The sequence below is a fragment of the Salarias fasciatus genome, chromosome 23, assembly GCF_902148845.1.
Source record: "Salarias fasciatus chromosome 23, fSalaFa1.1, whole genome shotgun sequence".
Classification (NCBI taxonomy): Eukaryota; Metazoa; Chordata; class Actinopteri; order Blenniiformes; family Blenniidae; genus Salarias; species Salarias fasciatus.
Genome location: NC_043766.1, coordinates 17,651,494 through 17,666,381, shown reverse-complemented (window position 1 = coordinate 17,666,381; position 14,888 = coordinate 17,651,494). Strand labels below are relative to the sequence as shown.

General features: G+C 39.6%; 1 protein-coding gene across 2 annotated transcripts in view; it reads right to left on the bottom strand.

The window, feature by feature from the left end:
* Positions 1-14,888, bottom strand: part of acbd6 (acyl-CoA binding domain containing 6) — a 34,739-nt gene that overhangs the window by 15,215 nt on the left and 4,636 nt on the right. For both annotated transcript variants that reach the window (XM_030083322.1, XM_030083321.1), the window contains 3 exons: positions 13,001-13,074; positions 8,986-9,091; positions 5,404-5,493 (listed from right to left, as the gene is read on the bottom strand). In XM_030083322.1, the coding sequence (XP_029939182.1) occupies positions 5,404-5,493; positions 8,986-9,091; positions 13,001-13,074 (270 nt within the window). The remainder of the gene's footprint in view (positions 1-5,403; positions 5,494-8,985; positions 9,092-13,000; positions 13,075-14,888) is intronic.

Below are 14,888 nucleotides of genomic sequence, written 5' to 3'. Positions count from 1 at the left end.
TGAATGGACATGTCCTCTCTTTTAACGTATATATCCACAACTTCCACTCGTCCTCCTCAGGTGAGAAGAAGCTGTGAAGCTGTGGGGGGTTTGGGGATACATCACCTGGACTGAGAGTAGCTGAAGACAAAGAAACACTTCTGGAAATATAACAGGTGATAAAATTGGGACATCACTGACATTTTTTACTTATTTAGGGATTGATTTAATTTATTCCTGTACTATCAAAATGTTAATAAACTAGGTTTCTCAAGGGGTGGAAAGAGAGCTTAAAATTTGGACTTCAGTATGGCAGTTATATCACTTAAATTGTACTCAGATGTTATGTCTTGAATATTATTTTAATAGATTTAAGAAAGTAAAAGAACAAAGTGATATATTAAAAAAATCATTCACAATGGTTTCTCACAGCTGTTTCTCACAGCTGTTTCATTGCCTTATATTTTGTTTCATAACTTTAACCTTTATTTATACAGGTGGGCCTTATTTTCAAGAGTGACCTGTAGCGTGGGTAGCAGGAAACAAAGTTACCGACAAGAAATCATCAAATTACCCAAAACGAACAACGAAAAAAATAGAGACACTTCTCAAAAAAAGATTATATCATACACAAGTTCATTATTCCGAAAACGTAATTCAAAAACATACATTTTTATATTAGGTTTATAAGGTATGATAACGCAATCTTTCAAGTCTATTAAAATCTTTGAAGATGCACCAGTATATTCCAAACACATTATTCAGATAAAGAACATGAGTACTCATGATTTGTTGTGTCCATTCATGCATTTCTTCATATTTTTGTGACAGACACCATATCAGACTTAGCGAAGTCTAGAAAGCAGTGTAGTCACACAGACTTAATTTTCTCCCTAGCTTGCACAATGCAACAGTCTGTATTGAAACCGGATGAGGTTCATTGAGGAAAATCTGTTGAAATGTGATGAAGTCATTGCTTAAATAACCAGCTGTTCATTTTTTGGAGAATTTTTTAGTTTTAATTTCTAAGTTTCAGCTATTTTGAATATGTTTGTTCACCAGGGGAACATGGAAATCCATTTCAGTTTAAATAGCTGTTTTTAAAGGGAACTTGGTCCAATGTATTTAGTTTATCCTTCCATCACAACAGTAGGTAGAGTGTGGCAGGTTGAACACTGGGCACGAGCAACGGCTGTGTTGCTGCACAGAACATTTTAGGATTTTATGCATAAGAGATTTCATATGAATACCTACCTTAAGTATCTGAATGAAAGTAACTACCCAAATATTTTCCAACATGTCTCTACACAGCAACATGTGAATATATTGAGGTCTGAAAAACATAATTTTGAAAATAAAAACATCAAAAAAGTACAGCTGACTGATAAGCTACAGAATACCAACAACACAGACTAGGTTGCTATGCAGATGATACACAAATCTATTCATCTACCAGATGAAATCAATGAACTAGAAGCTTATGCTAAAGACATGGAAGCTTGGATGAGCTATTATTATTTCTATTCCTGAGCTCAATTAAAACATAAATTATTATGGTTACGCTCAAACACTGATTTCAACTTCCAGTAAAACTGTGAAGAACCTGAGAGTTACTCGTGACTAGGACTTCTCTTTTGACTCTCACGTGATACAGTCTGAAGAACTGCCTCAGTTCACTTGTATAATATCACTAGCATCGGTTACTTGCTGGCTCAGAGTGAGACAGAACAATTAAGGAAGTTAAACCGATATGGGTTTAAACTGCCGTGACATTTTTTTATAACACTGAGCATTCCTCGTTTCTCACTTTATATTCATGCGTAACTATTGCGCGTCACTCCCATTCTGTCGCTCTCCTGTAGTCTGTGCTCTCTTTTCTTCTCTCTAAGCGTCCTGCCCAAATCAGGTCTGCAGCGAGCGGAAAAGCTCACCGTCTGATGTCAACTTCGTTTTTCACTTGCAGCTCTCTGCCTCTTTTCATGTCCATTCCTCTCCTAACTAACCGGTAAAGCAGAAAGCAGCCACCGGAATCTGCTCCTGTCTGGGTTTCACAATGGAAAAAATGAGTTTTCCTTCCCACTGGCATGTATGCTTGAACGTGCACAATAGTTGAGTTTTTCTCTGTAAAAGTATCATGAGAAGGTGCTACATAACTTTTACAACTGAATCTCAAACTGCTTATAATGGATGAACTGGGCGCTGTGCATGGCAGCCAGTGTGCGAGTGTGTTTTTCAGCTGGTGAATGTGATTAACGGTGTAAACCGCTTTGGGGTGTGCTCAAGCTGTGGAGATATGTTTTAAAAGTAAACTCCATTTACCACACCATACTACAGGCCCATTTACCAAGCAAAAAATACTTATTCAAATCCATTACAAATTAAAGACATATTATAAACTCAACTTAAAATTTCAACAACAATTTGAAACGAGGTTATACTATAGATATTCTGGTTATTACAAAAAAAACTGCAATCTGACAGATCTGACTGATGATTACAATTTTTTTTATATTAATATAACATGTGTGAACAGTGGTTCATGACAGATTTGTCTTGTTAGGATCCATTTCCATTTGAGGCCTGATATGATGGAATGTCCCTAACTTAAGCTCATTTGTAATAAATGTATTTTAATGCATTCTTGTACAAAGAATATTTGTCTAGCTTTAAGCCTCAATTTCCATAATTACACAGATTGCAGTTTTACTGTCATCTTTCCTAGAGTTGGTGCCGTCTGTCCCACTTTCTCTGGATGTATCAGCTGAAGGGGCGCTGACATGGTGAGGAGGAGGAGGATGAGGAGGAGGATGGGAGGGTTTAATGTATTGTACCAGCACCAGGCCTGATCTACAGTTGGCAGGTGGCAGATCGGTGATCTGTGGATTCAAACACACACAGCTACCTATTGTCGTTCCCTCTGCCTTGATCCTGGATTAACGATCAAACGAGCCCTTAATGCAGGTTACCAGGGTTTGGGAACAATTCACTAAAACAATCAGTTGATTAATTTCCAACGATTTTCCTCCACTGCCAAGCAAATAATAATACTTTTTGTTTTAACTCTGAAGCCCCCCTCCCCTTTTTAATCAACAAATTAAGCATAAATCATGTTTGATCTTTATTTACTGGTTGCTCGGCAGTTGGTAGAGGTCAGGAGAGATTACTGGTCGCTCTTAATAGCCTGCAAACAACCCAAACATTCCTCCATTCCACTCATGAACACACATGCAGCCTCTCATACTATGTTTCCCACCAAAGGAGCATTTTCAGAAATTGCCATCCCGTCTATCATTGTCTGGTATATAGGAAAAACATTCCTTCCTCTTTGTCTTTGCTTTTATCTCCTTCACTTAACTGAAGGAGATAAAAAAAAGACAAAAAATGTGTTCCAACACAGATATTTTAACGAGAAACATACTGCTCTGTAAGCTTTACAATTTGAGAAAATTTGACATTGTGACAGATTGATATGATTTATCTGCCGATGTTTTTCTCTGAGTCACCTCGTCGCCACATCATAAATCTGAAAGAGGTAACTCTGAAGCAGAGGTTCAGTTTATTTAAAATTCAGTCTCTGCGGTCTGCTTGCCCTGACACCTGAGAGGCAGGCAGCTGGAAGGTCCTGTCGACCTGAATATATGAATTCAGCCACTGTCTGCACTTCCACAGGATGTAAACTCCTGCTTGTGAACCCTGAAGTGATGTTTTCCATGAAGATAATTTCTCCATAAGGCGCATTTGAAGCAATATTTTAAATGATTACTATCATCCTGATTTTGTTGCTTTGACACAAAAAATTGAGAGAAATGGAAACAAGTGTGATGAGCCTAATGTAAGCTTCAAGTATGCTTGAATTCAGTCATCACTATCTGGAAAAAGATTTGTGCTTCCTGCGTTGACTGCTGAAAAGTGTTGGCACTTAAAGATTTTAATTCTTGTGTTAATGATAAAAACATGACTGCAAATGCATCCCATCTTGAAAAAAAGGACAAAAACCTCAATCTTTACGTCAGTCTCTCCTGCTGTCATTATCTTGATATGGCCGTAAATCATAAGTGAAGTGTTTTGTAGTTATCCTACTGTTAAAGCTCTCACTCCACACAAATCCACCCCCTCCCAGTGAGTGTTCAAAACAAAAAGGGCCATGCATGACCACAAAAGAGAAAGTCATTTGTGAAATGTCCTGATTATGTGGGTTGTGCAACATAAAACAATTTGCCTGATTACTTCCAATTGATTCGCCCTTACAGTTAAAACCTCAGTGTGCAGCCCCATGAACTCCACTGTGTCGTGCTCCCGTTCAGGGAAGAGGAGTAATTTCTCCGATGTGCAGCTGAGCCAGCTTACCACCAAAGCTAAAGCCTCCTGGATGCTGCTAAACCTTGGGGAGCCTAAACAGTAGGCTAGCTACCAGCTAACTCTGTCTGCTAAAGCCCTGAGGGATTTGTCTGTGGCACAAAGTGAATTAAAGGTGACCTTCTCAGAGGGATGGAGCCAGAAAACAGGAGTGTGACAGGGATGCCTGAGGTGTCTTTGTTTTCCTTCAGTTTACCTGTGCATGTGCTCAGAGCTTGGTTGGGGGGGGGGGGAAGACAACTGCAACTGCATGTAACAACTGCATGTAATGAGGATGTCTCTATTAACTTATCAAACCCACTGTGCAGTGACCTACAAAGGAATGTGAAGCCAGAAAAGTACATCAAAAATCTGCTCATGCTGATAATCCTGACCGTTTTTTCCCCTTCAATATAATCTCCAACAAAAAGATTCATAATCTTGAGAATAATGGCAACAAAATCACAAAAATAAAAAAAATTAAAAAAACAAAAAATATATATTTTTTTAACTTATACACTGTATTTCAAGGATGAGTAAGTTTGATCATATTGAGGGCCAAATAACTTAATCCCCTTTAAAAAAAAGGGAAAGATGTAACCTATTATTGAACTGTGAATGAGAATTGAAGCAACTCATTTAGCATTTAACAAATGTTATTCAGTCAAAATATATGAATTTGATCATTTCTATCTTTTAGTTTCATAACATTGAAAGAATAATCACAGTTGTTACTAGATTCATTACTTTCACAGTCTTGCATCCTCTACAGACTGAGGGGCATGTGACAACATTTGCCAACACTGCTGCAAGGCATAAAGATTTAAGAAATAAAGTTTCTAAAACATAAACGGGAACTGGAAATTGTTTTAAGTTTGAGTTAAATGCCCACTTCCTGTGTCAAACATACCTGAAATATTAAAACATGAGTTATGTTTGTTCACTGACACCAGCTTTCATGCCAACAAATACAAGTAAACCGATTTCGGAGTAAACAAGGAAAATTTTAAAATTTGGTTCAAATGAAAAAAGAATTAAGTGTCAATGTGATTCCAAAACGCCCTGATAACAGACAGAAAAAAGTCTCACTTGACTGTTGATGTCCGCTTTGTGTTCCAGTAACATAGACACCAGCTCTTTGTGTCCTCGGTCACAGGCCCAGTGTAGAAGAGCACGACCCTGCCAACACAAGCACACAAGTACACTGCATTGTAAATGACGTACAGAAACATTTTATGACTCGGGTAATGTTGAAAAAAAAAATGCATATGGTTTCACATGCCTGTTAAGGGTAATGTTTGTAAGAGACATATTATGTCTGAAGTGCAGTAGTGCATGGAGCAGTGCAAATGTCTTTGCTTGTTTCAGACGTCACCTTCATCACATTCCCATCCAAAGTCTACACTTCTTATAAAGCTGAGGATCTTCTGATATTGTGTTGTTTCTCATATTGGGAGTTCTCGGGTTAAATTACAGGATGAGCTTAAAATGCTTAATGCTGCGTCCTCCAAACATTTGAATGCACATATCCAACTGCTCAGAGTTTCAGGTCTTTTTGCACAACTTGCTGTTATCCCACACTGATGACCACTTCAACGTTAACAGTGTCTTGTGGAACAGAATGGTGAATGATGGTGAAGGCCACTCAAGTCCAGGCACATTTCAGGGAGATGAGAGGCACCAAGTGTCACATCAGACCACTGGAAACCATTTGCATCAGCGTGGTCTGCTTGTTAGACGAGCCGTAGGAGTCCCTGACCACTCCACTGGTGGATCTCAGTTCTGTTCTCTGATGAAACTACATTCATGTTGAGCAGAAATTACTGCTGCCAGCAATGTTGAAGGCATTAAGGAGACTGATATGCATCAGCTACTGTTGTCACCAGCCGAGCCCTCAGTGGTGGAGGGCAGTGTGGGCAGGTGTGTGTAGTCGACACAGAACTGCCCTAAATGTTATGAATGGTGCAGTGACGAGCTCATGCTACCTGAATAACATCATTAATCCAGTGATCATTAAAACCCTGCATGAACAAAAAAGACCTAATTTCATCTTCATAGATGCCAATGCTCCGGCTCATTGAGATGGTATCATTAGAGAACAGCTACTGAAAGACTGGAGAACCTCAAATAGAGCAGCCTGCAGTTTCCCCAGACCTGAATTCCATAGAAAACCTCTAGAATCAGCTGAGCCGCCCTGTAGAGGTTTATAACTCTGTACCCCAGAATCTTGATGACCTGAGGGCCTTCCTTCAAAAGAGTGGGATGCCACACTTCAGCAAGCAATAAGTCGACTTGTGAACAGCAGCAGACGTCGACGTCAAGCTGAAATTGATGCTCAAGAGCAAATGGCAAGTCACTGAGATGGTGACATTTTTTATTGTGGTACATCCACCACTGTTGATGGATTTTGTTTCAACAAATCATGTTGGATGAAGAAATTGCAGGTTACCATGGGTCCCTGTACAAACTCTGTGATTTGTGGTACTTTTGGTGGTTTCAGTAATGACTGAAGCACTGCAGAAGTCAAATTGGCCACACTCTATTCACATTATCAAAATATAAGCCAACATCAACATTCAGACAGGACTGGTGCCTGATCAGTGAGGAAATACTGTTATGCAGGTCAAGTAAGTACCAGCAAAGTGTAAGGACAGGACATCTTTAACCAGATGCACAAAAACAACCTACTTACACCACAGTCTTAGCGCACAGAGCATACTTTAGTGCTTGTGGCAACTTTAAAACTCTCCCTGACTGATCCTCTTCTTCTTTCTTTAGCTCAGCTACAATACACACAATTGGAGTTTGTGCACAATAGCATGCAGGAGCAACACTACTGTGCCATCATCTAATATTTATTGAGATCAAACATGGTAATTTAGTTTTAATTATGTGAAAATTGGAAATAGGAATTGCCACTGAAAAAAGAATTCCAATGGAACCCAAACATTTTTTGGACTATTCCAATCTACAAAGTAAAAGAAACTTCCTAAAAATGACATTTTATTTTATTTAAACAAATTTTCCAAGTAAACTGATTTAGTATTCTGTTATGAATTGTTTCTTCTGTTTAGCAAATATGAAAAAATAATACTTGTGCAATGTGCTTACTAAATCCTTAAAATGCCACGATATTAAGGATGTTTACACTTTCAATAATAAGCATTTTATTAAGTCTAAAACCATCAAAGTAGTCATGTCCTGCAAATATGATTTATATCTTTGAATAACCAAGAAAGAAGGATTCGTTTTGAAATAGCAAGCCATAATAATAATAATTCTTCTTTTAAATATCAAAACAGTTGACCCAAAGCCTACTGATCATAAGGTCTATTCAAATGAAAATAATCAATTATCAATTAAATTCTTATTTTCCAAATGTAACAAACTTGAATGACATGTATATAGGAGACATAAGTTTTTCTGTTTGTCTGTCCGATCCTTTTCCCTCATATCATCTCCTAAAAAGAGCAAGCTCGAAGCCTGTTGCAGGAATCCCTCTGGTAAAAATGAATTTCTTTCCACTGTTTGCTCAAGTGAGGAATTTCTCTGTATTTCAATGTAAAATGTCATGATAGAGATTCAATATAACTGGAGTAAGAAATGAATGTGTCTGCCACTATGTTTCACCATACAGAGAAACATGTATTCTTATGACTTGTGCATGAAATGACACACCGTGCAGCTTTTGTATATAGTATGCTTCGGATGAGTGTCTGTTTTGTATAACTTCCATAAAAATAAGAGCTTTTAAAAATCTTGGAGACTAATCAAGGGAAAGATGAATTTACATGAATAATCGGGCGAGCGTTCTCAGTATTTTCTGATGTGGTGTCAAAATATACTACACTCTTTCAGTCTATTGAACTTTTAGACTTCTTGTAAACTATCTGATTTATGACATGTTGGTGGAAGATTGATCACAAATCCAAAGGCTGAGTTCTGGGACAGTGTCAGAGTGTCTTTTTTTTTTCCAATTTCTCTGTTTCTGAGCTGCACAACCAGATCAGGCTACTTATTCATGTGACACATCACCACTGCCCTCTGCTGTGGAGCAAGATGAACTACAGGTGAGAGGATGCCAACAATGAGTGTGGCAGACAACATTTTGAGCACTAAAGTCCCTCAACCATCTGGCCTTTGACTGTGAACTCACCAGCCGACTGCCTGTTTATCTGAAGAATGGCTGCAATGAAAGAGATGCAGGGAGCCGGCCATTTGGCTTGGATGATAATGAATCAGGGACAGATCAATGGATTCCAGGGTCAATCCAGAAAAAAAGAAAAAAAAAACCCACGATGGTAATAGCTGTTCACACAATTTACTCATTCCAGCCTGAGACCTGGTTCCCATAAGTGTGTGTATGTGCTGCAGCTTACTGAAAACATTATGTAACAACTGCAAAATGTATTTCTCAGTGACGTGTTTTTCTTGACATGGCTCTGATTATTTTCACTTGCCCTCTTTCACAGGGGGGTCAGCATGAAGCAGAAGTCATGCAGCTGACAGATATTTTCAAATTGTCAAAAAGCTCTTCGGCTGTAACAGTATGTATATAAAACAAAAAGCTGCCACGAGATTAACTGTTCAAGCAACCCTAATAGTAACAAAGCTGACATGTGAAAGACACAGCTTCACTTCAAATAATTCTTGGCACTGCTTCGTAGGTACCTCTTCATCTTTAGTATTGACGTCCAATTTCTGGAAGATGATAGCCTTGCTAATGTGGTCGATGTTATTTTCTCTGCAGTAGTCAAAGATGTTCTTGTCTTCTTCCCTGAGAGCGATACAGCACAGATGGAAAAAACAGAGAAAGAAAAGAGCAGGGTAAGTGAAGTTCATTTTTTCATCATAATTTATTGCTTGAAGGCGGAGGACTTTACTTTGCTTGCTTTTGCTTTATTGCTAACTTGGCCGATTTTTATGAAGACTTTCTCAAATTTCACAGTTGTTTTGCCTTTGTAGAGCTCACACCTTTGAAAAATTGCACAAATAAAAACCAGTGAGAATATTTCCTTCCGCACTTGAAGCCTTTGCTATCCTTATTTACATATTTAAGAGATACTTTCAGCAACACATTTACTTTCAGAAGCTGTTTTGTTGAATATTTAAGATGATTTTAAGCCAAAATCCTTGACAAACACTATAAAACCATCCTAATGTCCTCTTCATTATTGATTATTTCATGTACAAGACTGTGCACCTCAGGAAAGCAAATCACATTAAACTACTTTTATAATCCTGGGGAGAAATTATTTGTGATAGAGAGGCTCCATGCAAAATGCAATCGATAAAAAATGAGTGTAAAAACCAAATTTACCTGTAATAGTACCACTATTTAGTCATCACAGCCATTATGTTGGATAACAATCACATATTTTGGATCCCCATCACATATGCGAACAGTACTCACACGTGCAACTGTCCCCTGGGAACACTGGTATATGACACATGCACACATATAGAGGCGCCATCCCACCTCTAATTATATCTCTGTGTCTCTAATCACCTCCTGATATTGGGGGAAAGCGTGCTGGGGGATAAACAGAGAGCAGTGGTGGTGGTTGAGACATGTTGGGTGAGGGGGAGAGAAGGGGGCAAAATCTCATTTAGAGCTTTACGCCTTCCTCTTCCTCTATCCAATGCCGGGCATTCAGATTAATTGAATTTAGTGCTCTATTGTCTGAGAGAAACCCCGAATACCTGTCGCTTTACTGCGCCCACGCAGTCATTCTGTCATCCCCAAAGCCAAATCCCCCGGTTCCTGTCTCTGATAGTAGCAGTTCTTCAACACAGGAAACACTGAAGGCTGCTCCTCTATGACGATCAAGAATGATATCTAATCCTAAATAAACACTCTCAAATCTATAGGTTCAAAAAAGTAACCCTGCATCATTTTCTGATATGTGAAACCCACCACAATTCAGGTAAATACACGCATTAATCACAGGAACACGTGGTGATAAAACAATAATTTCTATACACCATAAGGGCTCGCCCCAAATTAGTGAGTTGCAAGAGATTTCCAATAATGTTTATATTTGTGACAAACAACCTCAGGAGAAAAAGTGAAAACTTTTATAATTGGTGTTTTCCACATTGCACATTCGGATGGTTTTTAAATATCCCACCTTGTATAACACTGGTAAAAGAGGAGTGTGTACAGGCTCGTGTAAATGTACCTGCTCTGTTAATTTTTTGACAATCAAAATGTGGATGATGTTCAACAGCGTGAGTTTAGTTACAAACAATAATATGAACTGAAACATTGAAAGAGGGGGGTTCGTCAGTGTCTGGGACAGCATCAAAAGCAACATATTACCGATGAGAGAATTTCAGATTCTCAGTCCTCAGAGATCCACTGAATTCAAACATGACTCTCCTCCAGAGCCAAAACGGCTCATCTAAAAACTACACCGATCTGTCTGACTCACAGTCAACACATTTCACTGTTTACTTTGAGAATCAATCTCTAAAACTGACACATCCAGCGGGACACAAAGAAAGTTTGATCTGCTATTTGTTCTCTTAATGTTCTGATGTACGTTCTTTTCTTCAGTTACGTGCTTTCTCCAGTTCATCGCCTACCTCTCCTCCACATTCCCTCATCAGGCCCCTGTGAATTCTGAATAACTCATTACACTTTTATCAGAGCAAGGTTATGTATGAGTACATTCATTTACATACTCCTGATTACCGGCGCTATGTTTATTCATGAGGCCACACACCAAGCCACGCCCACTTCCTTGTCTGATGGCCATGGTGACCCTAAGTGTCCCTGATGTGTGGCCGCTATCCGTCTCCTCCGGCAACTAATCAATAGGCCAGACTCATCAGTCTTTCGTCGATGGACAGACAGCACTGGCATAACTGGCGTATGGTACATCAAAAAAGTGCTCTCTCTCACACACACACACACACACACACACACACACACACACACACACACACACACACACACACACACACACACACACACACACACACACACACACAATACACACACACACACACACACACACACACACACACACACACACACACACAATAACACACAGAAGCACTAAACCGGTTTTACAAATGAAGGTACTCACAACATTTGTAAATCTCATTGTTTCCCTGCTTTGTGAGAAAACACATGAATCCACAGACTATAAACAAACAATTGATTAATGTGGGACCTTTAAACGACATGACATCAACAGCACCGCAAAGCATGCTGGGAAGGTCATAGGCTACTCTGTCATCATTGGGGTAGCTAGGATTGTGTATTTGTGTATAACTGAGTGTGTGTGTGTGTGTGTGTGTGTGTGTGAGAGAGAGAGAGAGAGAGACTCACAAGTGTGTGTCCAGTCTGGTGTACTGGCAGATATGTCCTTCATCCATCAGGCTAAACTGGTCACAGTGGTAGAGGACCCTCATCTACCTGGCCTGAGCTTCACTGATCAACACCATGGCCACACAATCCATCAAACACATACATACACACCTCTGGGCAATCTGTCATCGAATCCCTCATAGGATCCCAGGCAACGCTCCCAATGTGGCCGAGGTCCACAACAGTACCAGAAACAATAACTACTGAAACAACTTAGCTTTAGCTTCAAGCAAAGTGTTTGGACAACAAAGCCACCTGTTTTTACTGCATTCTTTTTAAGGTGTGTGGGAGAAATACAAATGCAAGTTTCAAAGGCTCCTCAATTATACACTGATCAGCTCAGTAGGCCAGGAATCTCACACACACAGACGAACACAGACACACACACAGACACACAGCATTGCAATTAACTCTGGTTAACAGGTGCTTAGCTGTTTAATATGGAGTGGGTTTGTGTGCAGAAGAGAGGAAATTGAAATGCAGCGGAGCAGTGAGTGTAACAGTTCTGGCAGGCTATGCATGGATTCGGATGAAAATCATGGCGACGTATAGCATAAAGTGTATGTTTAGAGGGCACATGTGTGCGTATGCACATACACCACAGGTGTGTGTGTGTATATGATGCTAATGCTTCCTGCTGGTCTCCCTGGGAACACCGTTGCTGCGGGATATCACCAAGAGGAGCGTCATTCTGGGATACCTGCTCCACCTGCCTCGCTCTGCTGCACCCACTGCGTCTTCATCACCCCCCCCACACACACACACACCCAAATCATAACGTAATTAAAAAGGAGAGACCCTGGCTGCCTCTTCTCGAGACTGTGCATACTAATCACATGCAGCCATTTATGCAGGAAAACCTGCAGGATTCACACATCTCATTTTCATCTCCAAAAGAGCTCTTCTTTCATTGAAATGAAGATGGGGTTTTTAAGCTTCAGTAAGCCTGCCAGGCAAGAGTAAATGGAGAATATATTTCATTAACATAAATCAGAACTGTATGACGTCTCCAAACCCTAAATGTCGTTACGGTCTGTTGAATATAATCGAATACAGCATCAAGGCCATTGGTTAACAATGCCAGACTTTGACTCAGTTGACCTAAGCATTAAATTAGTTGTTTGCGGAAAAAAAAGAGCAAGTCAATTCAAGCATCCCTAAAAGAAAAGCAACATGAAAAGAAATTCTTCCAGATATTACAGCATCTTAGAAATAATGTGTGAAAATCTAAATTATGCTTGTGGGTTTCTCTGTCACATCAAGTTGCCACTGAGGTGTGGTTGTCTTTGTTCAGCATTCTTTAAATACCTGATCATCTCCTCCTGATATAGACAGCTGACTGCTGCTCCTCCAAACACTGATCGTCGCTCTGCTCCTCTTTCCTGTGAAAACAAAACAAACCGAAAAATAAAAGAACAATTTCCACTTCAGACAGTACAAAAAATTGTAGCATTTACTATTCATATGCAAGTCATTATCTGTTATTGCATGATGTGCAAAACACCAACCTAGTCAGTTTAGCAGCCTGGAGCACTGTGTGTATGGGTGGAGGTCCTCACTGTTTTGTGTGGACCCAACACAAAAGGGTTGGGTTGGGTCTACACTATTCAGTGCAAATAGCTGAATCTATACATGGACCACCACCAAAAAACACAGCCCACAATAATTAAGTTGAAAATGTGAAGTTTTTTTAAAGAACACTGTTAGGCTTTGGATATGACCTCACAAGTTATAAATGGCTGAAAAAGTACATTAAAAAAAACATATTAGATCTAAGTTACTATGAGACGTATCTGATGTTCTGTTTTCAAGGAATTACATTCATCTCGGCCAAGAATTTATTACCCATTCTTTGCTTTACCAAGCTTGACTCACAAAAGAACCCATACAAATCTGATTTTATAAAATAAGGAGAGTGGGGGGGGGGACATGACGAGCAAAGCAAAACAACTGTGCGTGCACTTTTGGGAGAACCTAATTCACTTCAGAAACTCAGAATATTCGCTGATGCACTGGCCCCACTCTTCTGCACTATAATGCAATATAAAGCCAGTGTCTGCTCAACAATTGGGACAGGAACAGAGGTCAAATTGTGGCTATTATTCTCTCTCCTGGTTCTCTGTCTATGCACTCTTACTTACACCATTTAACTGTGCTTCCAAATGAATAGCTACTGCCATGCTATGGCGCTTTGTTAACACTAATACAATCAGGTTCTTTTCAGGGGGGCAGTGGAGCATTTTTCTGCCTGTCTGCTGGGTTTTCCCTTGACATTGTGCAACTGTGGGGCAGACTCAGTGAGTATTGTCCTGCTGCAGGGCCACTGAGAAATGTGTCAGGGTCAGATACTTGATTGACAGTGATGCCGTTAAACAGACTCAAATGAGATGAAGGAATAAAGAAAAAGGAGGGACATTGCAGGAAAATAGTGAAGGGGTCAAATGAGAAAAGAGGATGATGGAGGTCAAAAATAATGGAAAAAGAGCAGGAAGCACAACGAAGAAGTACAAAGAGGACCGACCTGCTGCCAATGTAAAGAAAAAAAATGAGCAAAGAGACACAAACAAAGTCAATCATTCAACATACATGATAGTTATTTCAGGATACAACTGTGCATTTCTTTGGATTTTTGGGGCTTAAATTTAGCTCTAGTTTGTTAAAAATTCGAATGACTGTAAATATATGTCCATGTCCAAATGAGGACCCTGCATGGACGCAAATGAACGCTGAATTCATGATCCCAGAATGATTCTGCTGCTGTCTCAAGCACAACTTATTCATGGGAACACATCTCAGCCGACTCAGTTTAATGACATGACAAAGACGTACACAAACACTCACCAAAAAGAACTGGCATTTCTCGGGAAGCAGGCCATTACAATCCCTTGCATTATTCATATCTCAAAATGTGAGCCACTGAACACAACTATGCAATTTTCTCTTGTAGTGTTCATACAACCAGTGGATGAATGAGACCCCAAAGCCTGAAGCAGCATGGCAATGTGACACTGACATCTGCTGGTAAACACACAATAGTGCATCTTAAAGGACCAGCTGTGACACTGGATGTTTCTCAGTTTAATATTTTCTTCACACTGTTGATGCCCTCTTATGCGACTTTGTTTCATTGAACCTATACTTGCAGATGGGAGGAGTTTATCAATACACAGCATTACACTTTTCCAGTAAGGGACCG